Source organism: Martes martes (genome assembly GCF_963455335.1).
Source record: "Martes martes genome assembly, chromosome: 3".
Classification (NCBI taxonomy): Eukaryota; Metazoa; Chordata; class Mammalia; order Carnivora; family Mustelidae; genus Martes; species Martes martes.
In genome coordinates, this window is record NC_137890.1 from 72,931,198 (window position 1) to 72,954,504 (window position 23,307).

The window sequence follows — 23,307 nt, forward strand, 5'->3', positions numbered from 1 at the left end:
CCCGGGATGGAAGGGTTGGTGTTCTGGAAGCCCCTGCTAGAACCCCTGAGCCATCTCAGAGTACAGTGATGGGGTTGGGTTATAGAACCAAACTGATGGGGGGCTGGTTGCCTATGAAATGGGGGCCTGCAGGTCATCTTATGGTGGGTTGACTATTTAAAGAATCACATTGGAGCACCCCGGGGGGGATCCCGGAGGACGCTTTCCTACTCTGTGCTCCGTCCGAATACAGATCCTATCAGCAATTTCCCTTCTGGAGGATGGAGTGTGGACGGTCTTGGCCAACTCCAAGGTCATCCTCACCCTCACTCCAGAAGGTCATGCTCCTCCATATTTTCTGGAGGGTGCAGTAGCTTCATGATGGATTCCAAGATGCCACTTAGGAAAAAAGCAAAACTTGTGTTTACAAGACTGTGGGTGATTCGCTGTCGTGAGTATCATCAGCAAAACTTCTAAACCCTTCAGGGCTTCCTGCTGCTGTCCCTTAGGCTCTCACGACAGGAGTGTTAATAATTAAAACTCGCGAATGGAATAGTAGTGACCTCACATCATGTTGACTAAGAAGCAGACTGTTCCAAAGGCAGTTACCGTTCACAAATCGCTGGTGTTTGTGTTAGAGTACCACTTTGTGGTAGGCGGAAAGGCGCTTCTTCTTTGTATCTTTTTTTTTTTTTTTCCTTTTTCTATTTTGGGTAGAAATATTCCTGGGAAGCTAGATAGAAATGCATTTTCATATCCCAATAATTCTTAGGCACAAGTTAGAAAACTGCTGACCTTCACCAAAATATGTCAGCACATCATGTTATAAAAAAATGCAATTCAGAACCGCTGCATGTGTATATACGTGTATCTCAATATACACACAGATCGGTGCAGTACACATGATTATTCAATGTATATTCAAAACTGAGCTATTTGTAACTAACCTGAAATTCTGCAGTGAGAGTTCATTGCTCGAGAACAGCTGGGAGTTTCTTTCTTTTGGCTCTAACTACGGTCAAACGTTTGCACATCAGACACTATTGTTTACGCTTTCCTAAGTGCCAACACCAGGGCAGTCTTATATGAGGATCAGAAGAGGACTTTGCTTAGGACGCAGCTGTGCAGCTACTGAGCATGCGCGCAGGGCCCGCCGCGGGCCGGCCCCGGGTCATGACTCCCTCGGGATGGAAGCTCGGGGTGCGCGGGAGCTATGGCTCCCGCAGGCTGCGTGGTGCGGCGTCATCTGGGCGTCGTGCTGACTCTGGCGGGAGAGGAGGGCCCCGAGGAGGAGCCACGGTAAACGGGGGACGTGGGGGAGAGTTTCACCGGGCTCGTTGGGTCTCCCGTTTGGAGCTTCCAAAGCAGCTCTTCATTGGTTCGGCTCAATCTCTTCTTCTCCTGGGTTTCTTTCTCGACGTATTCCTGGAGATTAGCATTTTCCTCTGACAGTTGTCTGCGTGAGGAGAACAAGAAATAGTCAGGTAGCAATCCTGCCGGGGGGCACTGATCGTGAGATTCACCAGGCCGGTGGGCTCTGGGCAAGGGAGGAGGCGGTATGCACCTGCGGGAGGACAGGGACAAGTGGGACTGCGGTGACCAAGAGCCATGGGCTGAAACGTGGTTTCCACTTGTCCCAGGAACACATCTGCTCCCAAAAGATTCTCCATCCCTCTGCCCCATCAGGGGAGGCGCTAGCTGTTCACTGGACAGAGCAAATGCTGAAGGCAGAAGAGGAAAGTAGGGAGGTGGGGAGCTGGTGTGGGTGTGCCACCAGGAGGCTCGGAGAGAGTGGCAGTCAACACTGAGGACAGCACGGGGACAGTCCTGTCGGCCTCAGGGCCCCTCCCGGCCTCCCTGCCCCTGGTTGGGGTCTCCATGATAGCACTGCCTTCCCTGCCTGCAAAGGCTGATCTGTGCACCTGCCTGCCTGCTAGACCGGGAGCCCAAGGGGACAGAGACCAGAGCTGCCTTCTTTGAATCCCCAGCGTCCAGCCGGGTGTCTGGCACAGAATAGATGCTCAGCTGATGTTTGTTGAGAAAGGGATGTGGTAAATGAAAAACGAATCAAGGCATCCGTGCTGTCTGTCATGAAGTGTGAGTTGCTCGCTTTGTCATTTTTTTTTTTAATTTATTTATTTATTTATTTGACAGAGATCACAAGTAGGCAGAGAGGCAGGCAGAGATAGAGGAAGGGAAGCAGGCTTCCCGCTGAGCAGAGAGCCCGATGCAGGGCTCGATCCCAGGACCCTGGGACCATGACCCGAGCCGAAGGCAGAGGCTTTTACCCTCTGAGCCACCCAGGTGCCCCATGTCATATTTTTTATAAATGACAGCACCTGTGAGGAACCGAGAGGCAGAAGCCCATGTGCATTTTGCAGCTGGGTGGACTTAACCCGGGCAGCCAGCTCACTTGGATCAAGCCTGGACTGGCTCTTTGAACCAGGGTGCCTTTGTGATTTCCTGGGGAGGCACAGTGGCTCAGGTAGAGCAGAGGCTTGCCAAAGTGGGGGGAAAGACCTGCTCCCCTTACATGGTCTCCCCTGTGACCCTCTGGGATGGGAATGGGCCGCCAGCACCCCGAGTTCAGCTGTAGGGCAATGTGTGTGAATGTGTGTAAGCATATGCATGGGACCTGGGAGGGGGGTGCACACAAGAGCGTGTGTGCATTCGAGGGAGCATGACCGTGCAAGTCCGGGATCGTGCACACGAGTGTGCATGTGTGTGACAGGAAGCACAAGGATGTGTGTGAGTGTGTGCACAAGTGTGTGCTTCCCCCAGTGACCCACATGGATCCAATAAGGAGTACAGCTGAGGAGTGGGCCAGGGCTTGGGCACGGGGCTCGCGGAGAGGGCTCTGTCCTCCTGGACAAAATGCAGGCACACCTCATTGTACCAGGCTTCACTTTACTGCAACTTGGCAGACACTGTTTTTTTCTAAGTTGAAGGTTTGTGGCAGCCCTCGGGAGAGCATGGGTGTCTGCGCCAAGCTTCCAACAGCGCTGGCTCACTTCACGTCTCTGTGTCACATTTTGGTAATTGTTGCAATATTTCAAACTTTTTCATTCTTGTTATATTTGTTAGGCTGATCTGTGGTCAGTGATCTTTGAGGTTACTACTGTAAGTGTTTTGGGGTGCCACAAACTGCACCTGTACAAGATCACAAACTTAACCAATGAATGTGTGTGTTCTGACTGCTCCGTCAACCAGGCTTTCCCCATTGCTCTCCCCTCTCCTGGAGTGTCTCCGTATTTCCCGAGACACAAAAATATTGAAGTTAAGCCAGTGAGTAACCTGACAGTGGCCTCTAAGGGTTCAAGTAAATGGAAGAGTGGCACATCTCTCCCTTTAAACCAGGGTTTAGTAAGGAAGGCATGTTGAGAGCGTTGATAGGCTGAGAGCTGGGGCCTCTTGTGCCAAACAGGCAGCCCAGTTGTGAGTGCAAAGGAAAGGTTCTTGAAGGGCATTAAAAGTGCTGCTTCAGTGAACACACAAATGATAAGAAAGTGAAACAGCCTTTCTGCTGATACGGAGAAAGTTTGAATGGTCTGGAGAGAAGAGCAAACCCCAGCATCCCCTTAAGCCAAAGCCTGAAACAGAGCAAGGCCCTAGGTCTCTGTGATTCTGGGAGGGCTGAGAGAGGTAAGGAAGCTGCAGAGGAAAGTCTGAAGCTGCAGAGGCTGGTCCATGAGGTTGAAGGAAAGAACCAGCTCCTTACCAGAAAGTACAAGGTGAAGCAGCAAGGGCTGGGGGAGGAGCTGCAGCGAGTTCTCCAGAAGGTCCAGCTACCACAGCGATGAAAGCGGCTACACACCACAGCAGGTTTCCAGTGTAGACAAGACAGCCTTCTACTGGAAGAAGATGCCGTCGAGGACTTTCAGAGCTAGGGAGGAGAAGTCAGTGCCTGGCTTCACAGCTTCAGAGGACAGGCTGACTCACGTTAGGAGCTAATGCAGCTGGTGACTGCAGCTGGAGCCGGGGCTCACTGACCATTCCGAAAATCCTAGGGCCCTTCAGAATTACGCTCAACCTACTCTGCCTGTGCTCTAGAAATGGAACAACAAAGCCCGGATGACAGCATATCTGTTTACAACATGGTTTACCGAATATGTGAAGCTCCCTGTTGAGACCTACTGCTGAGAAAAACAATTCCTATCAGAATGCGACTGCTCACTGACAACACAGCGGTCATCCAAGAGCTCTGACAGGGACGTACAAGATGAATGCCCGCTGACACAACAGCCATCCTGCAGCCCCTGGATCATGGAGTAACTTTGACTTTCAAGTCTTATTCTCTAAGAAACACATTCTGTAAGCCTATAGGCATAGACAGTGATTCCTCTGATGGATCTGGACAACTGAAAACCTTCTGGAAAGGATTCACCATTCGAGTTGCCATTAAGAACATTCATGATTGATGGGAAGAGGTCAAAATATCCACATTTCACCAGAGCTTGGGAGAGGTTGGTTCCCACCGTCCTGGAGGACTTGGAGGGTTTCAGGGCATCTGTGGAGACAGTCACCACAGAGGTGGTGGAAACAACAAGACAGCTGGAGTTAGAAGTGGGGCGAGAAGACGGGACCGCACTGCTGCCGTCTCATGATCAGACTTGAACGGGTAAGGAGCTGCTTCTCGTGGGTGAGCCAGGAAGGTGGATTCGTGAGCTGGAATCTGCTCCTGGTGGAGATGCCGTGAAGATTGGTGCAGTGACCGCAAAAGATTTAGAATCTTACATCAACTTAGCTGAGAAAGCAGCAGCAGGGTTTCAAAGATTGACCCCAGTTTTGAAAGAAGTTCTGCTGTGAGTTAAATGCTACCAAACAGCATCCCATGCTACAGAGGAATGGTTTGTGAAAGGAAGAGTCAGTCGATGTAGCAAACTTCACTGTTTTAAGAAACTAGCACAGACCCCTCCCCCCAGCCTTCGGCAGCCCCCACCCTGATCAGTCAGCAGCCGTCCTCAGTGAGCCAAGACCTTCCACCTGCAAAAAGATGACAACTCGCTGGAAGTGTAGGTGACGGCTTGCCTTTTTTAGCAATGAAGTATTTTTAAATGAAGGTATGTCCATTGCTTCTTTCGACATAACGGTATTTCACACTTAGTAGACTCTAGGATAGTGTAAATGTGACTGTTCGCTGTACCGGGAAACCATTCATTTGGGGGAAAAGTCATTGGATGGCTTCACTGCAATACTTGCTTGACTGCGGTGGTCTGGAACCAGAACCACAGAAGCTTTGAAGCCTGTCTGGAGGCTGCAGCCGGCTGATCAAGCCCAGACTCTGTTTGACTTCGCTCTGACAGCAGAGGGGAGGACCCCCACATCCTTCCTGGAAGGTTGCAGCCCCGCAGAGCAGGGGATGGAGATGGGAACCGGGTTACTCAGAGCAGCTGCGTTCGGCTGCAGGCTTCACTGGCTTGGTCACTCCCTGCCGTCCTCACCGCCATGGCCAGGCTGCCCCAGGACCGCCGCTTGGCAGCCGAGGGTTCCGCCCTGCTCTGCGCCGGGGACCTAACGGAGTGTGGTTTCGGCTCATGTGCTTTTTCTCTTTCGTACGGGAACACCCAGCGGGCAGCCCTCTCCAAACTCCCCAGAAATAACCCCTCCGCCTTTCAGCTGTACTGGAGACCCCTGCCGCACGCTTCTGCCAATTTCACTCATTTCTCCCAAGGTGGGAACCCCTGATATGGAGAGCTGGGACATAGGCCCCGTGGTCCCGTGGCGTGTTTTCTTCTCGTCTTCCTATGCAACATGCCAAGAGTCTGTGGCGGGGGGGAGCCTCCCAGCTCAGAGGAATGAGACGCAGTGGATGCTGGAATAAACACAGAGCCCTCCAAGGAGCTCAAGAGCAAAGCCACATTGTAGGTGATACGTGCTTGGTTAAACTCAGACACCCAGGCCCACCTACCTTGTGACAACAGTGTTCTGGTCAATCCTTGCTTTGAGGTCTTCATTCTGCTGCTGGAGAACTTGGATCTTTTCTTCTAGGATAATGTTCTTTTCCGCCTACAAAGAAAGCAGTGATAAGAGGTTCTCAGCGAGGCCGGGACAAAGATAAAAGACCAGTGCCCTTGGCTTCTGACCTTTGGAGGATTATCAAGAATAGTGCTTCGTGGGGTGCCTGGGTGGCTCAGTGGGTTAAGCCTCTGCCTTTGGCTCAGGCCATGGTCTCAGGGTCCTGGGATCGAGCCCCACATCGGGCTCTCTGCTCAGCAGGGAACCTGCTTCCCCCTCTCTCTCTGCCTGCCTCTCTGCTTGCTTGTGATCTCTCTCTGTCAAATAAATAAATAAAATCTTTAAAAAAAAAAAAAAAGAATAGTGCTTTGTGGGGCACCTGGGTGGCTCAGTGCGTTGGGTATCCAGCTCTTGATTTTGGCTCAGGTCATGATCTTGGGATCATGAGATGGAGCCCCATGTCAGGCTCCCCGCTGAGCGCAGAGTCTGCTTGCCCCTCCCCCTCTGCTCCTCCCCCTGCTCACACACTTGCTCTCTCTCTCAAATAAATGAATAAAATCTTCAAAAAAAAAAAAAGGAACAGTGCTTTGCAAACTGCAGTTTGCAATGTATTAGTGGGTTGTAAAATCAAGTTAGAGAGACTTGAGTAGCATTTCTTTTTTAAGCAAAATAAAACAGAAAATATCAGAGTGCACTGTATATAGTAAAAGTATTTGTTATTCATATTTTAGCCATACACGTTTTTTACATATATGTGTGTGTGTATCCATCAGGTTCCTGTGTAGAATACATTTTTTTAGAGATTTTATTTATTTGAAAAAAAGAGTGAGTGAGAGAGCACAAGTAGGGGGAGTGGCAGGCAGAAGGAGAAGCAGACTCCCCGCTAAACAGAGAGCCCGATTCAGGCCTCGATCCCAGGACCCTGGGATCATGACACGAGCCAAAAGCAGATGCTTAACTGACTAAGCCACCCAGGTGCCCCTAGAATATGTTTCTTACAGTGTGTGCTCCTGCAGTCAGAGACAAACTGTCAGAAGTAAGTGGACACCATCAGGACCTAGTGTGGCCGATGGCCCCTGGTTCTTCCTGACAGTCAACTGCACAGCATCGGCCTCCCTGGCCCCGGCGTGTATGCTCGATATGACATTCTGAATTAATGGAGGGATAGAAATATAAGTAACGTGGACACATTTTTTTCCTTCTGAGGGTATGGGCAGCCAGGAACCTGAAACCTGAGACGGGCTTGGTACATGATCCAAAAATAACATTTTCCATGGCTATTATTCTCCTGCAATTTATGCCTTTTTCTCTATGTGTCCCTTAGGGCCTTGTGGAAGTATAGATCCATTCTAAGATAATTTTGGAAATAAATAAATAATAAATAAATAATTTATTTTAAAGATTTTATTTATTTATTTACTTATTAGAGTGAGAGAGAGAGAGAGAGCATGAGAGGGGAGAGTTCAGAGGAAGAAGCAGACTCCCCACTGAGCAGGGAGCCCGATGTGGGACTCGATCCTGGGACTCCAGGATCATGACCTGAGCCGAAGGCAGTTGCTTAACCAACTGAGCCACCCAGCCGCCCAGAAATAAATTATTTCTTGAAGAGAAAATGACAAATTCACTGTTGAGTCTTAATCTTTGAGGAGAACTGTCGCCCTTCCAGGACCAGGACTAGGGGTCAGAGCCAAAGGGCTGGGCTCTGTCCCACAAACTTCCCTACAGCCTTCATCTTTGCTCCCAGGAAATGGGAAGTGATTACACTGCTTCTTTCTTTATGCTTAGAAAGGTTTCTGGAAGGAGAAGTCATGCATGGTTGCAGAATGCCTGGAACATGGCTAAAAACAGCCAAATAAACCCTAAAGTTTTGGGGGACTGGACGACTGAATGTGGATGGCTCAGCCTAGAGGAGGAGGGTCGTCGGTCCCTATGTGGGCCTGGCTGGGAAGGACAGGGCTCCGACCTTGCTGGGAAGCTCTGGACTGTTGGGAGGCACCACAGGGTCACCACAGCCCAGGATGCTGGTTACTGACAGACATACTGCTGTCTGCCCCCAATCTACCTGATAAGCACCTGCGGTATGAGACGTCTGCAGGGAGTGGGGGTGCTAGATTAAAAGGGGACATGACAACCAAATTCAACAGGTGCATTTAGACTGGCTCCAGGGTTGAGAAATCCAGCTTCAAGGGATATTTCAGACACAAGCAGGGAACTTTACAAGGTGGATGAGATGATCAGTGACTGAGATGGCAAGTTAAGATCTGCTGGCTGGGAGAAAGCAGGATACAAAGGTCTCCCTGTGTGGGGCATGTCCATAGTACCAAGGAAAAGTTCTGGGAAGTACTAACAGCACTTGGAAATATATTCTAATTTTCTTGTTTTTGTTTATCTTCTAATTTTCATAATGCATGTCTTTTCTTTTTATAGCATCAACTTATATTTAAATATAACAGTAAAGAAGGGGAAAAAAAGTCTATCTGAGACCCTTAGGCCAACCTCCCCATCAGGATGGTGTCTCCTTGCAAGCTCGCTGCTCTGCTACCAACTTCGAATGACTTGTCTCCAGCTCTAGCTTTTGCACCACCCTTGTGCCCACCGGGGAGGGGAGTGAGCTCAGGGGGGGCTCCATTTCCCCAAAGGGGCACCTTTGCTAGTTCTGCAGAAGCCGGTTTGAAGGGGAGGCAGAGGATTATAAGACCAGGCACCGGGGCCTGGGCCTGGACTCCCATCCTCTGGGTGAGATACGCCCTCTGCCTGGACCTCCATCTGCATCTGAATCTATGAAAGGAGCCTCTGGATGGTACCTGCTCCAGTGGATTGCTGTCTGGGGTTAAAGAACAAAGACTTAAAGTGCTTTGCGCAGTGCCTGGCATACACCTCCTTGATGCTGCACTTAGGCTGGCTCACCACCCATCCCTCGCAGGGAGGAGGGAGGAAGCAGCAGTCCCTCAGGGGAGGAGGGATGGATGGGGGATGGAGGCAGCAGTTAGGAGGGCTGCCCAGTTGTGCAGTACGAGGCTACCTTGGATTCCTTATCAGAATTCCTCGTCCTAAGAAAGGTCTTGAGACTTGGCCACGGCATTTTCTGCTCAGGTGCAAGGGATGGACAGGGAAGGGCCCAGCCTCTGCAGACAGTGAGTGAGGACAACCTGTGATGCACACATGGCATACCACTCAGGTTACTGGGGTTCTCCCAAGGAGGCAGTCTGACTCACCAGTTTTTCCAGCTCAATAATCTTCTTTTCCTGCTGGTGTATTTGCTGATTCTTCATCTCTAATACCTGCTTCAGACTCTTCATGTCTTCTTCCAAGTGCTGATAGGGAGCCAATGCGATCTACAACAGCGGAGAGCGAGAGCTATTTACCAGGGGGCCCAGCAAAAGCCCAGTATTCCCCAGTGCCATGAATTCAGCAAAATCTAGCCTTCTGTAGCAAGCTTCCCGGTAGGCACTGGAGTGTGAATGTGAGCCCACTCACAGCCTTCCCTGATAAAGATGCTCACTGGTTTCCTATTGGAGATGCTAGGAGAAATCCAGCTCCCTGGGAAATGAGAGAGGTAAAGCCATCATCCTCCAAAAAGTCTGGATGCGGGGAGGGCTGGATGTTACCAGCCCATCCCCCAATGGGAGCCCCTGGGGTCAAAAGAGTAAATTCATCACTAGCTTTTAACATGGACCCAGACTGCTTGATTCACCAGACAAGCTGTGATTTGCAGGTCTTCCCTGGGCCCACGCAGAGTGGGGATGGGGGCATCCTTGCAGGGGAAGGGAGCAAAGTAGTTTAAAAAGCAGAAAAGACACTTTAGAAAAAGAAATGCTACAGTGAGGTTGCCGGGTGTAACGATAAGAACAACAACAAAATATAGGATATCGAGTCAAGAGTTCCAACAAACCACCTTTTTTTTAAAAGTATAAATATTACATGGGATACACTTATACTAAAAAAATTCACCTCTTTATAATTCAAGTTTAACCGGGTGTCACATATTTTATCTGGCAACCCTCCATCAGTGGGAGGGAGTTTTACCAGCTTTTCTGGAAACCACTCCACTCCCCCCACTAAGGCAGGCGTGAGTGGTGCCCCCTGTACCAGCGCAACCAAAGCTGCGGGAGAATGGAGCGGAAGGGGGGGTCCCGGCTGGGGTGCAGAGCTCCCAGGAGCTCAGGGACAGCAGCTGGGGAGCAGTGTGCCATCTGGCAGGGATAACATGTCACTGGAGAAACCCGCAGCTGTCTTCTGTGTCAGGAGAGAGGTACTGACAGGGACCTCTTCTGGCCAGCTGTAACTCCGGCCACAGATCCACACAGAGGTCCAGTCTCTGGGGAAGACCGCGGAGGGGACTCCTGCAGTGAGGCCCCCCTGGGAGCCTCGAGGCCTGGGGAGCATGACTACCTCCAGCTGCTCTTCCGTGTTCTTCCTCAGAGCCTCCTCAAAGCGTCTGGCTCGGTCCCGTAGAGACTGGCTCTGGAAGGTCAGTGTGTCTACCTGGTCCTGCAGGGAATGACAAGAAGCCCAGCTCAGTCCACCGCAGACACAGTGGCCTGGGCAGCTGTGAGGGGAGGGCTACCGGGCCCGGCGCGCTCTTTGCGGGGTCAAGAGATCAGAGGCTGCTTGGATCGCCTGTCCCACGGGCGTCACCTGGCATTGAGGCTGCACATGAAGCGTCCTGGCCCTGGGGTGTGGGAGAACTCAGAGCAGGTGGCTCGACTTCAAGGTGCCTCCCAACATGAGTGTGCTGCCTTTCCTCTCCAAATCGGCAGCTTGTTGGAGGGAGGCGTCGAAAACGTAATCCCTGACCTCACAGAGGCAGACTCCCAGCAGAGAGACGCATCTAGTCCCCGACTTGAGGGCGAACAATCTATCCATCTCAAAGAACTGTCCTCATTTATAAAGCATTGAGCCAACCTTGACTTCCCTCTCTGCCTGAGACCCCTCCTCCCACCACCAGACACACTGATTTGGGAGTCAAGGATCAAGTCCTTCCAATTCCACCTGCTGAATACCCACGGAGTCCATGAACTCTCCTGGTCCTTCTCCCTCTACCTGAAGTTTAGCCCCACTGCTGCCCTTTCCTGGACCTGGGTTATAACTCTTCTGCCCTCACGCTGGAGGCAGGGGGACCTTTCTAAAGTGCAAACCTGGACCCGTCGCCCCCTCCATGGATAACCCCACCGGCATCAAGATAAAGTGCATATTTAACACAATGTTCACGTATCTCCTGATCAGCCTCTCTTGCCTCCCAGCTCCATTCTCACTGCAACCTCCTCCCACCTGACATTCCAGCTCTCTGACGAGCACTGCCTCCACTGGCCAGCTCTCTGTGCTTCTCTGCTCACTTCTGGCCTCCCTCGTCCTTTCCGGGACTCAGGGCTGGACTGCATGCCCCTGGTGTGAGCCACCATGGGAGCAGAGACTTTTCTCCCGTGCAGACTGTCTGCCCAGTCACACCAGCACTGCTGGCCCCTAGCACACACCAGCCATGGAGCAGCTCTCTGTATGCAGGCTGAGAAGATGATGGTGAGTCCAAGGAGGAACCATTTCCTGCCCTGGCTGCCGGGGCAGTTGCAACTGCCCTCAGCCTCCCTTGCAACCCCAGCAATGCCTGATCACCGCTGGCCAGCGAAGGATGCCAGGCAGTGGACTTTCTCGCGATGCTCGATGGTGCCTCGATTGCACAGAGTATCCCAAAGTTCTCCGCCCCACGACACCGTTTCTGTGACATTAAAGTGAAGGGACTTAGGGTCTCCCCAGGAACTCTTCTGACAACAGAAGCGGCCTCATCCCCCTCATTTTAAGAGCGAGGTGTTGTAAATTATGTAATCCCACATAAAAACCCCGTCCTGGAGGAAGCCCTGGCTTGCCTGCTTTCTCCATCTCGCCAGAGGACCCTGTTCTGCAAACCGTCTTTGGCAGGTGCTTTTTCCTCTTTTTTTCTTTTCCTTCTTTCTTTCTTTCTTTTTTTTTTTTTTTTTTGTTTCCAGTTACTTCCAATTTCATTTTTAAGAAAAAGAAAAGCCCCCACAGTGTCTTTAAACACAAAGGCTGGTGCATTAGGGCGACAGAGTTGTCATGAGCAGTCTGCACACACAGGAGCTGGGGAATGTAGATCCCAGCCCAGTGCAACCCCAGCTGGGGTCTAGCACGGTCCCTGGGCAGTGCGGTCACCTTCTAGAATGGGACTACACACGGCCGTACCACTACCCAGCTCCCACACCAGACTCGTCCATGCTGTCAAAACAATGAAAGACGCATCTGGCCAACGCCCCCTGGGATGGATCTAAAATGTCAAACTGCGTTTTTTCTGCCTTATTCACCATGACTCAAAATAGATCCACAGGCACACAATGGTGCCCCCCAGCAATCAGGCAGAAGAGACTGTTTTTCAGCTTGGGGTGGCTCCTTTGAGTCAGGCGGAGAGGCAAAAAGGCCCAGCTGGTGACCCGGCACAGCAAGGGCCACTCAGGAATTAACCAGTGGCATGATAGTAACAGCAGTAAATGTAACAGTGCTGAAACTATTATCACAGCAACAGCAGCTCCTTACTAACATCTACTGTGAGCCAACCTAATGCTCTGCACTTTACATCCGTTATTTCCCTTAATCTGCTCACACCTTGAGGAATGTACTGTTATCGCCCTGATTTTACAGATGAGTAAAGCAAGGTTTACAGAGCTTATGTGACTGTCCATGATTTCAAAGCTACTAAGAGGAGGTACACTGGGCATTTAAACTCAAAGCTCACATCTCTTATCCCCAGACCTGTTTCCCTACCCACTGAGAGTCCAGAAAGTTCAGCTTAAACAATCTTATCCTCTCTGTACCAAACAACCTCCAGCCCAGATGAATTCTGCCCATGGAGCGTTACAACCAAACAATTTAATGTTAGTGGCAGAGTGAAGACTCACATGTGATAGAAAACTCTCACTTCTTTTGGTTCTGGGACCGGAGGGGTTTCTGTTACATCATGGTGTGGTCCTGGTTTATGTCCTGGGGGGGAGTGCATCTGATGGTATGGGATGTGGGGCACACAAAGGCAGTTTGGGGTTAGGTGCTGCGGCTGAGCCATGTGAGGACTGCATGGGCATAGTGCAGAAGCATCAGCGGACGGATGGGTGGAGAGGTAGGGGGTTGGGGGGTGCTCACAGCAGTTGGTTGCCCATTTTAAAACTTCTGCATAGTACATTCAGTAGCTGTGACACTGGTTAGCTCCACAATCCTGGGTTCTTTTCTTGGAGAGCAGGCTCTGTGCAATGAACATTGCCAGGGGAAAGTACGCCCTCAAAGAAGCAAAATTCCTACATTTGTCTTACAGTTTTAGTCATCACCTTCCATAATTTCCAGATGTGAGTGCTCCTAATATTTAACAAATAATCTTGTTATAATTGAGGCAGCCTTAATTGGAAATGGAAGCCAGGGCACCGAATTTGCCCTTCCTTCCCAGGCGGCTCCGCCCTATGGGTGGGCGTGGCCTGGGTCTCCAGAAAGAAGGAGGGAGAAGCATGTGACTGGGGAGAGCAGTCATTCTCCCTGTAGAGGTCAGAAGGAAGCCAGGCAGCTCCCTGGCCTCTGAGACCCACGTTTTCTGCAGGTGGGCAGTGGAAGGCAAAGAAAGTTCTTTTCATCTCACCCACCTCCAGGTGATTAAAGCCCCTTTTATAATTCCCAGAACATGTGCTATGAATGACCCCTTTATTCCCCTTGCCTGGAATGTTCTCCTCCTCAAGTCCTCCCTTTCGTCCGGACACAGCTCCGGTGCCCCTCTGAGCATGGCAAGTGGGGAGCAGTGTCTTGGAACTCCTGTGTGCTCACTAACGGTATCATTCATGGGGTGTACATCCGTGTTACCTTTTGTGTTGTCCGTCACTGTTCGGGTCACAGCTGTCTGAGCGGACAGTAACTTCTCAAAGAGCAGGGAGTCTGTCCCATTTACCTCTATATTCCAGCGCTTAGTATGGAATCCAATACACAGCAGATGCTGGGTCAATGTCTGCATTTATCTTGATATCAGAGTTAAGAGAATGAATATTAACCTGTAAGGACAGCCGCAGCTTTTCAAAATTTTCTTCCAATTCTTTCTTTTCAAGCTCATGGGTAGACATCAGTTCTGGAGAGAAGAGATCAGATAGTCAAGCTGGTCTTTTGAAAAGGATCAAACAAGACTCTGCCAGACTTAGGATGTAGATAAATAAGGGACATTGGCTGATAGCTCCGTATTTGGAAATTAAATGCAAGGACTAGGACAAAGAAGGGAAAGAGGAAAGAAATGAGGGAGGGAAGCAGACAGAACACAATCGTGTAGGGGCACCTTGGTGGCTCAGTAGGTTAAGCGTCCAACTCTTGATTTCCGCTCAGGTCATCTCAGGATCATGAGATCGAAACCCACATTGGGTTTTATGCTGAGCATGGAGTCTGCTTAAAATTCTCTCTTTCCCTCCACCCCTCCTCCACTCCCTCTAAAAAAATTTTTAAAAAGCCACAATCGTGCTCACGAGCACATGCTCACCCATGCGTGCGCGCGCGCACGCACACACACACACACTCTTTCAACCTGCTCTACCACCACTCTGTATCTATCTGTATCTATCTCCACAGTACTTGTCGATTCTCCAAGTTTCCCTCATGGTAGAACAGCTGGGTCATCAATGTCAAATCACTCCCCTTTCCACCATGATGCAGCAATCTGGGGCTGAAGAAGGTGGCCTTCCAGGGAGCGTGTTGCTGGGAGCGGCCATGCTGCCAGCCTGGGCTTGCTGGGGAATAGCTGTGTGAATGGGGGCCAGGGCTACATCTGCAAGGACACCTTGGTGGCCTCTGGGCCACACTTTGGAAACCACAGATCTCAAAGATTTGTTTGAGCAAAGAATTGATATTAAGACACTCGGACAGAAGGAAGGACTAATTGGACTGGTTCCTCTTAGAGAGTTGGAAACAATTCTACGCTGTGAAAAATGTCATTCCAGTAATAATTTGCAAGTTAGGCAGAAAGAGATGTCATGTAAGAGTTATTAGTGAATGGATTCTATTTTCCTCCAGATGGAAAGAGTCTTATTAGCTGGGTGAAGTGCATCTCATTCTAGCTACACAAGCAATTTGTTTTCATCTCATAACTGCATGGAGGAAAGGTCCCATTAATCAGCCAGGATCACATGCTTAGAACAGGAGAGCACTGGAGGCCAGCAATTATCATTCTGGCTGGCATGAGCTGCAATTAGGAAAGACTTTGTGGTTTCCACTGACCCAAATCTTTTAAGTAAGGATGGCAAAAGTCTCTAAGAAATCCAGTTGTTTATAGCTGAAATTTACATTTGAGGAAAAAAAAAAGTTTGTGCTGATTTCACTGACATAAAGCCATGTAGGCTTCTGGTCCACTTGGCTCTGTCTACATGATTAGTTTTAATAGTCATTGAAGGCATCGCCTTGATCATAGTAATAAATTTCTTACCTATCATTAAATATGCCTACATTCCCTTGACATTTAAATGCCTTGGATGTGGTATCTAAGTGAGATTTCATTCACCAGAAAACTCTACCAGGTCTATTTTTGTGAAAATACAGAAGCAAAAGGCAACAAACACTGTGGCTCACTATTTCCATTCATATTCCCTTTCCAGAGACCATTTTCCTACAGTGCAGTGAAGGATTTTAGGACACTTTCAGATGATCCCAAAAACCCAAGATAAAAGCTAGTACCTACTCTGGAGATGGTATAAACCATCACTAGTATCTATAATAAATTTCATTATTTTACAGTCATGACATTTTGTCCCATGCTTAATACTGTGCTCTAAGACAATGGTTCTCAAATTTGGCTGGATGTTAGAATCACCTTGGGAGATTTTAAAAATCCTGATGCCTAGCCTGCACCCCAAAGCAATTAAATTAGAATCTCTGCAGTGGGATTTACACATTGGTATTAAAAAAAATAAAAAATCCCCAGGTAGTTCCAATGTACAGCCAAGGGTGGGGATTGGTACTCTTAAGTAGGAGACATGCTCTCAGGACATAGGTAATACATTTAAGTAGTTCTCAGGGAAGTACTCTTCCTTGCCTCCAGCTGGACTTTTTCATGTACTAATAAATCCCAGAGATGGTGGGGCTGGTGCTTGAGGGAAGCAAAACATGAGTACTGATTGTCACACAGTGGGCTTTGTGGTTTACAAAGAACATTTTAAAAATAATTTTTTAAAAATCTGATGTTGGGCCACCGGGGTAGCGTAGTTGGTTAAGCATCTGACTTTTGGTTTTGGCTCAGGTTGAGATCTCAGAGTTGTGAGATAGATCCCTCCGTGCTTAGTGTGGAGTCTGCTTGAGATTCTCTCTCCCTCTCCCTCTGTCCCTCCCCCTCATGCTCTCTCTCTCTAAAATAAATAAATACATCTTTAAAAAAACACAAAAACCTTGATGTTAACTTTTAAATTCTTAAAAATCATTAATCTATTTATTGAATTTCATTGCTTTTAGTATGCTTTAACAACCAGTTAACTAGGGAAAAAGGTGAGGTGAGGAGAGAAATTGAAAAATAAATCATATATACTAATGGAAATGCATGTCAAAGGTGTAAAAAAGCTTCTTTCACAAAGTAATAATCTTAGTAAGACATGGTAGATGTTGTTACTGTTGTCATGACCCACAAAAAACCTCTACGTATTGAAAGATCATTCAAAGTTACAAAAAATGTAAAAAGAGATTTGGAACTCCACGAGGAACGTGGTGTCTGAGTATGAGGTATGGAGACCTAGATCCAGCTGGACTCTGCTGTGGCCCTGAACACAACACAAGTGTGGGGAAAGCCCACCCATCTCGGGGTCGCCATTTTGTTTTAAAAGGCTACAAGACAAGGTAAAACCCAAGACTTCCAGGCCTACTTTGAAAGAGTGGTTCTCCAGCTTTGAAACCCATTAGAATGATCTCAGGAAGCCCACAGCACCTACATGGGATTGCCAGGTGGGACCCGGGCTGGCGTTCGTCCCTGGCACAGCTCCTCGGGGTTCTCATATCTGGGCAAGTTTGACAGTAAATGCTTCTGAGGAAAGGAATAGTTACCTGGATGGATCCTGGATTTTTCATCTCTTCTTTCCATAAGAAGCAACACAAAAGACACATCAGGATGGAGAGGAAGGGAAAACGGGAAGAGGAGCAAGAGAGGAAGGGTTGGCAGCAACGTCTTGGCTTGCACAGCCCACCACGAATGGCCGCCCACATTGAGGCTGGTAGCTACCTTGGACTTTGTGGTGGTGGTCATCCTGTAGGATCGCAACAGCTACCGTGTGGTTATTTTCCATCTCTAGGAGAGCAGCCTCATGGCTGGCCGTGAGATCTTCTACCTGGAGGAGAACACAGCTATGGTTACACACAGAGATGGAGGAATGGGTGGCAGGAGTGTCCTCGCTGCTTGGAGAACACAGTTGGTATTCAACTAGTAGAGCGATCTGTGACCAAAACGTCCAGGACAAGCCATTTTGCTGAGGTGACAGCCATCTGGGTCTTGCACCAAGGCAGGGGAGCCAGGATTTGGTGATGATGTGGTAGCCCCCTAAGTCAGCGGGAGGTCACAGGGAAGTCACCGCCTCAGCCCAGCTGTCTGTAGGAGGCTGGCAGCTCCCAGTGGGGGACAGCTGCCTGAGCCAGCTCTTCCCTGCCCAAGGCCTGGCTTCTGGCCCACCTCCTTCCCACTCCCATTCCTTCTCCCGCACCCCTCATGGAGAAAATGGCAGATAAGGAAAAGAAGAGGGCCCTCTGCTGGATGGTTGGCTCTCTGTTGTCCAGTGGCAGGTGGGAGCATCAGCACACAAGACAAATGGAGGGAACTAATGGTCATTAAGCCACCTGCTATTGGTTCCTCCGCTTAACTCTCACAGTGACATCACGAAGTAGGTATTTTTATGCCCATTTTATAGACAAGGAGACCGAGGCTTAGAGGGGTTTGAAGTGTTTTGCCAAGAGCTTGTAAATGGCAGAGCTGGCCATCCCGCCTAGGTCTGTCTGACCCCGCTGGGGAAACTCTCTCAAACACACTGTTGTGGCCTACCCCAGCAAGACCCCCACCGGAGCTTCAGGATGCTCTCCCCAGTGCCAGGACAGGCCGGCAGATCTGTGTGCGCTCGGCGCCCCCGCTTCGCCGTAACCTTACCCTCGAGATCGCAATTTGGACTCCCTCCACCCCCTGCCCTGGCAACGTGGGACTACACGGAACTACACCTGTTTCTCTGGCTGAAGGCACATTTCTAGAATGTGATCACAGGCAGTGCGGCTGCTCCAGGATTTTTATTTTGATCCCTCCCCATCTCGGCAAACCGCCCCACCCCCAGGGTGTTTACTGTTTTTGTTATTGTTGCGGCTGTTGCTTTAACCTCCAGTGGCTGACTTTAAGGAGTAATTTCAATCCCCCCGCCCCACACTAGCAAACCAGAACAGCATTTTCCCAAATATTTTGTCAGTGAACCATTGTTAAAAAACACCACCATACCTTGCACTGTGCATGGGCACACACACAAAACCAAAGTTCCACGATACAGCCGGTTCCCTTCCTCCTTGAAATCACTTGGTCTTAAAATTTCTATCTCACTTTGTTTTTCAAAATGCCAGTTGCAAGTCATGAAATTTATTTCGCGGCCTACCAGGGTATCAAAGTCTGGCATTTGAGAAACACTGAACCAGGAAAAGGGCCCAGGGCCTGAAGCTCTTGGACGGACCAGGTGAGAATACATTGCTGCTGGCAGGTAATAGCCAGCCATCTCTTAGAGTCCTTCCTTTTTCTGGGGCTAAGTCACAGGCCGACCTTTGACTCTAAGGGAGGAAGGGCTCTCCTCAAGAAAGAATGCCCACTCGGGAAGTGGATGCATCAGAGTATTTTTATTTTAAAATGGGAAGGATTCCCATTCTGGATAGTGTAATTGCATAGGAGAATTTGTCGGACTTCTCTCTCCTATGGAAAATGAGAACTTTTCACTGGCAAAACCAACAATGAACTCTACCGTGTGAGGAAAGCTGCCCAATCATATGCAAACGGACGTGGTATGCAACGATTTGCTTTTATTTGCCGGTCATTCTTGATTAAACAATCTTTTACTTAAGGCTCAGAGCTATGAATGCACTCGACAGAAAGGCTGATTACCACAGTACTTAATTGTCCAATTCCTGTTTATGTGAGGTTTTCATAGCATCTTTGTCCCGAGCCTTTTATTCTCCTGGAAAAATAAATCACTAATTTAAAAAAATGGAAATATCTTTTCTTTCTGCTTTATTACTGATGTCAGTTAAGCCCATAGGACACTGTAGAAACAAGTAACCCCACATTATTTGGAGTTATGTTACCCAGTTTGGAATAAAGAAACGTCTTTCATCAGTCCTTGGTATGGTTCTAATTTATTAGGCTCTTATATAAATTGCCATGGTTGGTTTCAGGAAAGACAGATGAATGCAAGGGCTAGGTTCCAGAAGAGTCCCGTGTGCCCCCGAAGCTGAATATGCTTTGACTGGCAATTCTACATTATGTTTGTGGCTAAATACACGCCCTTCTGGTTTGTTTGAAGGCGGGTCTTTGACTTACTGGTGATAAAATACCGCCCCCAATACGTGAAGGGTGATGTAAGGGCATGAGCTCTCTGTTACAGCCTCTCAGAGGTGCTTTTATGAATGAAATACTAAGTCCCTAACTCAGAAAGGAATGGAACGCCCAGTACCATTTTGAAGGTACTCCCAGTTTCGAAGGGAGCCAATAAGGCAAAATTTGGGCACAATAATCCTTACTCTTCGGTATTTAGTAATTTCAGTAAGTTCTATACATCTTTATGGTTTTTACGGCATAGAGGAAAGAAGGGGCTGTCCACTCTTGGCATGCCCTTTCTCGTCATGGTATTAGTCCCCACGACATTTCCCATGGCTCCTGGCTTCTTTCTGGAGCACGGGCTCCCACTCCAAAGCAGCCAGTAAGGTCTCTCAGCCTGAGAAGACTGGAAACCTTCTGAAGGCAGGTGAGGAGATTCAGACAAGTTGAACCAAGGGAAATACAAGGTCATTTTGGGCACACAGATCACCCAGTCAGAGGCAAAAGACAGTAAATTAGGTCAGTCCACAGCAGACTTAATGCTGGGTGAAGCATCCTTCTTTTCCATCTAGAATCCTGGGTAGGGACCCCTTGAACCACACCTGGGCCACCCTCCTCCCTCCAGCGGGCAGAGGGAGCTGTGGGTTGTGCCATAGAAGAGGCTATCGATGTGCCCTTGGAAGAGCCCTGACGGGCCTGCCCCGAGGCAGCTGTTCCTGCAGCTGGCTCCATTCCCCTGAGCTGCTTGCTGCTCATCGGGGCTGAATTACAGCAGAGCAAAAGCTTGGAAAAACCACCCTCAGATGGGTAAGACTGCAGCTGTGGGGCCTACCCCCCTGAGCCATTTGCAAAATACGGTTGTCTGAGGCTTTGGCAATTCACCTCGAAAAGACTGACCTTTAGAATGAGGAAGGCTTAGTTTCACTCATTAAACCCAAACCACATTCAACTCCCATCTGCGCCCACCCCAGACTCTGCATTCATAGCTGGTCAGACAGAGGGAGCCAGCCCATGTTTACTCTGCCCAGGGCTCTCTTGACATTCCTTTCTAGGTAAGGACAAGACCCTCCTTCCCTTCCGACCCTGGTACAGCCTCCTGGGCACTGACATGGAGCAGGCAGCCAGCGGTGCCAGACTGCCCAGTGTGACTTCATCACGTCCCCAGGACCGCTGTCCCCTCTGTAGCCCAGCACGTGGGCAGCGCTGCCCGGAAGGCCGTATCTTCTCTGCCCCACCTCCGCACTGCATGCAGGGGCTCTGGTGCTGGAAGACAGCAGGCCCCCAGGGACATCATTCGGTTTGATTAGGAACAGCGTGGCTCTGCTGCTGGCCACTGAACGCCGACTGCATACGATCGAAGAGACATAATGCAACATGATGGACAAAGTGGCCTCTGTTGGTCCTGATTAAGCTTGGGGAGGCTGAGCCTACCAGCTAATCTAAAAGGGTGATTTTTTTTTCCAGGAAAGGGTAGAAAGTATGTCCTGGAGAGGAGACAAGGCTGGTGGAAACTCTGAAGAACCAGCACAGCCAGTCAAGAAAAGGCTCTGCTTAGACTTTATTGAGCGGAATCCATAATGCATCTAGGAACGCAGTGGCCCCCGGAGGAGAGTGACTTCAGGGCCAGGTCAGGGAGTAAGACAAACTGACGAAGGCCTGGGAGCACTGGGGTCAAAGGTCGCAAATCTGGTCACTGGCTACCAAGCTGTGTGGCTAAGTATCCATGGGGGACAGCCGCAGGCAGCCCGGAAGGGAGGGCGGCAAGCTGGACAGAGAAACCACAACGCTTGGGGCGCACAGGGAAAAGCATGTGCGTTGATTGTGAAAATTTGTCCTGCGTGCTCTATGTGCTTCGAGAAAGGAGAGCTTTGGCGATCTTTTATTAATGTGAAGCAAGTTAGAAAATGAGAGCTGATTTTAATGAAACACCTTTTAGTCCTGCTTTTAAAATCAAAGTCCTACTCTATCTTGGAGGTCACCGAGGAAAGCCAAGAGGCTTTCCCCATGGCCCCGCTCGTGCCCCTAACCAGAGACTGCAGGACGGGGCCCTGCTTTTACAGACCAATGATGCCAGGCCCCCCTCAGCAATTCTGATTTAACTCATGTGGGGTGAAGATGAGGAGGGGTGTTTTGTCAGAAGTTCAGGTGTAGGCAGAGACAGACAGTCTTTGCCTCTCCAGGTGAGCAGATGGCTGGATCTGTCCTACGGGATGAAACTGCAGTGAACTCAGAGGTCAGCCTGCCCTAGCAGTGAGTTCCTAAGTTGAGTTAAAGCCCCCCAAAATCCTACACGTTGAAATTGACACTGCGTCCCCATTGCCAACCTGGGGCACTGGGGCACGAGGAGAAGCCAGATTGGTTAACTTGGTTTTTAAGGCTCCAGGAGCACAGACATGCTGCTACTTTCGGAGTTAGCATTGCCAAGTGTAGCTGTCCCTGATAAGGAAGGCCCACAGGGTGTGGAGATCCCCACCGGGGTAATTCACACCCCAGAGCATCCAAATCTCCACGGCAGTCATGCACTTGAGGCTTCTCCCGCACTAGACCAACGGGCATTGATTCTGTCTGCAAACTGGGAATGCAGGACTGACATGCATTTCACCTTCCTCTCCACTGCCCGCGTGCTCTCTGCTGAAGAAGGGGAGGGTCAGGATAGCATCAGAACAATTCATAGATTTAAATCGCCATCCCCGGCCCACCCCCAAACCAATGGGTTTCCGTAGGTCAGGTTTACCCACATAGAAAGTCCTCAGAAGCTATTTCCCTCATAAAGCTTTCCCCTCTCCTTATAGCTGGAAGTAATCTAAATTCCTGAATGCGCCCTCTGTACTTCTCACCCAGTATTACGGTTTCTTGAGTCCTTGTCTCAGAACTGCCCCGATCTCTAACCTGCAAGTCCACGTGTTCTATATCTTGGTATTTCTCCCAGGCGCCTGCCATAATGCTTTGAGTGCAGTGGCATTTGCTAAATATTCTTTGCACTGATGAATGAATAAATGAATCTCTAGCTCTTACGAAGAATTGAGAAGAACAGAACTCAGATCCTTCCTAAGGTAAATCCTAAATGTGTGGCTTATGTAACTCATTCTCAAGGGGAAAGTTGGGGCCTTCTTTCTTTCCAATCCCTCCCAGTATCAAATCTCTACAAGGCTGCTGTGGCCCAGCCCAGAGGCCGGGAGAGAGCACATTTCCCAGCGAAACTCCGTGAGGCCCCCGCAGTGCCCCACCAGTGGACAGGCTCCACTCAGCTGTGGCTTCAGCTCTGTGGTTCCCATACACAGCACCCAGACATGACTTCTGCTCGGAGGACTCCCTCCAGGCGCCTTCTCCGGCTGGTGACCATCTCCCTGCCTCCTGGCATCTTCTCAACCAACCCCCAACTGCGGATCAGAAATCTTTTAGTGGCTACGGCGGAAAACACGTTCTGTGTAAAGCAGGGAATGAACAGCGCAGGGATATAGAGGCACAGAACAAGTTGGTCTCTGCACACATCTGAGAGGTACCGAGGGGCCAGGAAATCGGGACGGCTGTGGACAGCAGCAGGTGCGAACGCCTGCTCAGGGGAGCGCCTCTCTGCAAGCTTAGGAGGCAAGACCCTGGAGCCCAGTTTCTGATCTTTGCCACAGCGGGTAACCTTAGCTGCCAGGTGCTCTGTTTCCTGGGCTCGGGGTTTAACGCACCTCAAGCAGACAGGTGTGTCTGGTTTCCACAGGCTTCTAGAAAAGGAGATCACTAACCCGAGAAACCGAATAAAGGGCTGTCCAATGGGAGATTTCAAATTACAACCATAGTGCTTATTATTACTCTGAAATGACGCTTGTGGCTTC

At 49.6% G+C, this 23,307-nt stretch overlaps 1 protein-coding gene across 2 annotated transcripts in view; it reads right to left on the reverse strand.

The window, feature by feature from the left end:
* Positions 1 to 690: 690 nt before the first annotated feature.
* MTUS2 (microtubule associated scaffold protein 2) overlaps positions 691 to 23,307 on the reverse strand; it is a gene marked incomplete at its 5' end in the record, with an annotated part of 367,203 nt that continues 344,586 nt past the window's right edge. For both annotated transcript variants that reach the window (XM_080797952.1, XM_080797953.1), the window contains 6 exons: positions 691 to 1,435; positions 5,888 to 5,985; positions 9,150 to 9,269; positions 10,327 to 10,425; positions 13,965 to 14,038; positions 17,153 to 17,258. In XM_080797952.1, the coding sequence (XP_080654078.1) occupies positions 1,222 to 1,435; positions 5,888 to 5,985; positions 9,150 to 9,269; positions 10,327 to 10,425; positions 13,965 to 14,038; positions 17,153 to 17,258 (711 nt within the window). In that variant the 3' untranslated portion in view covers positions 691 to 1,221. The remainder of the gene's footprint in view (positions 1,436 to 5,887; positions 5,986 to 9,149; positions 9,270 to 10,326; positions 10,426 to 13,964; positions 14,039 to 17,152; positions 17,259 to 23,307) is intronic.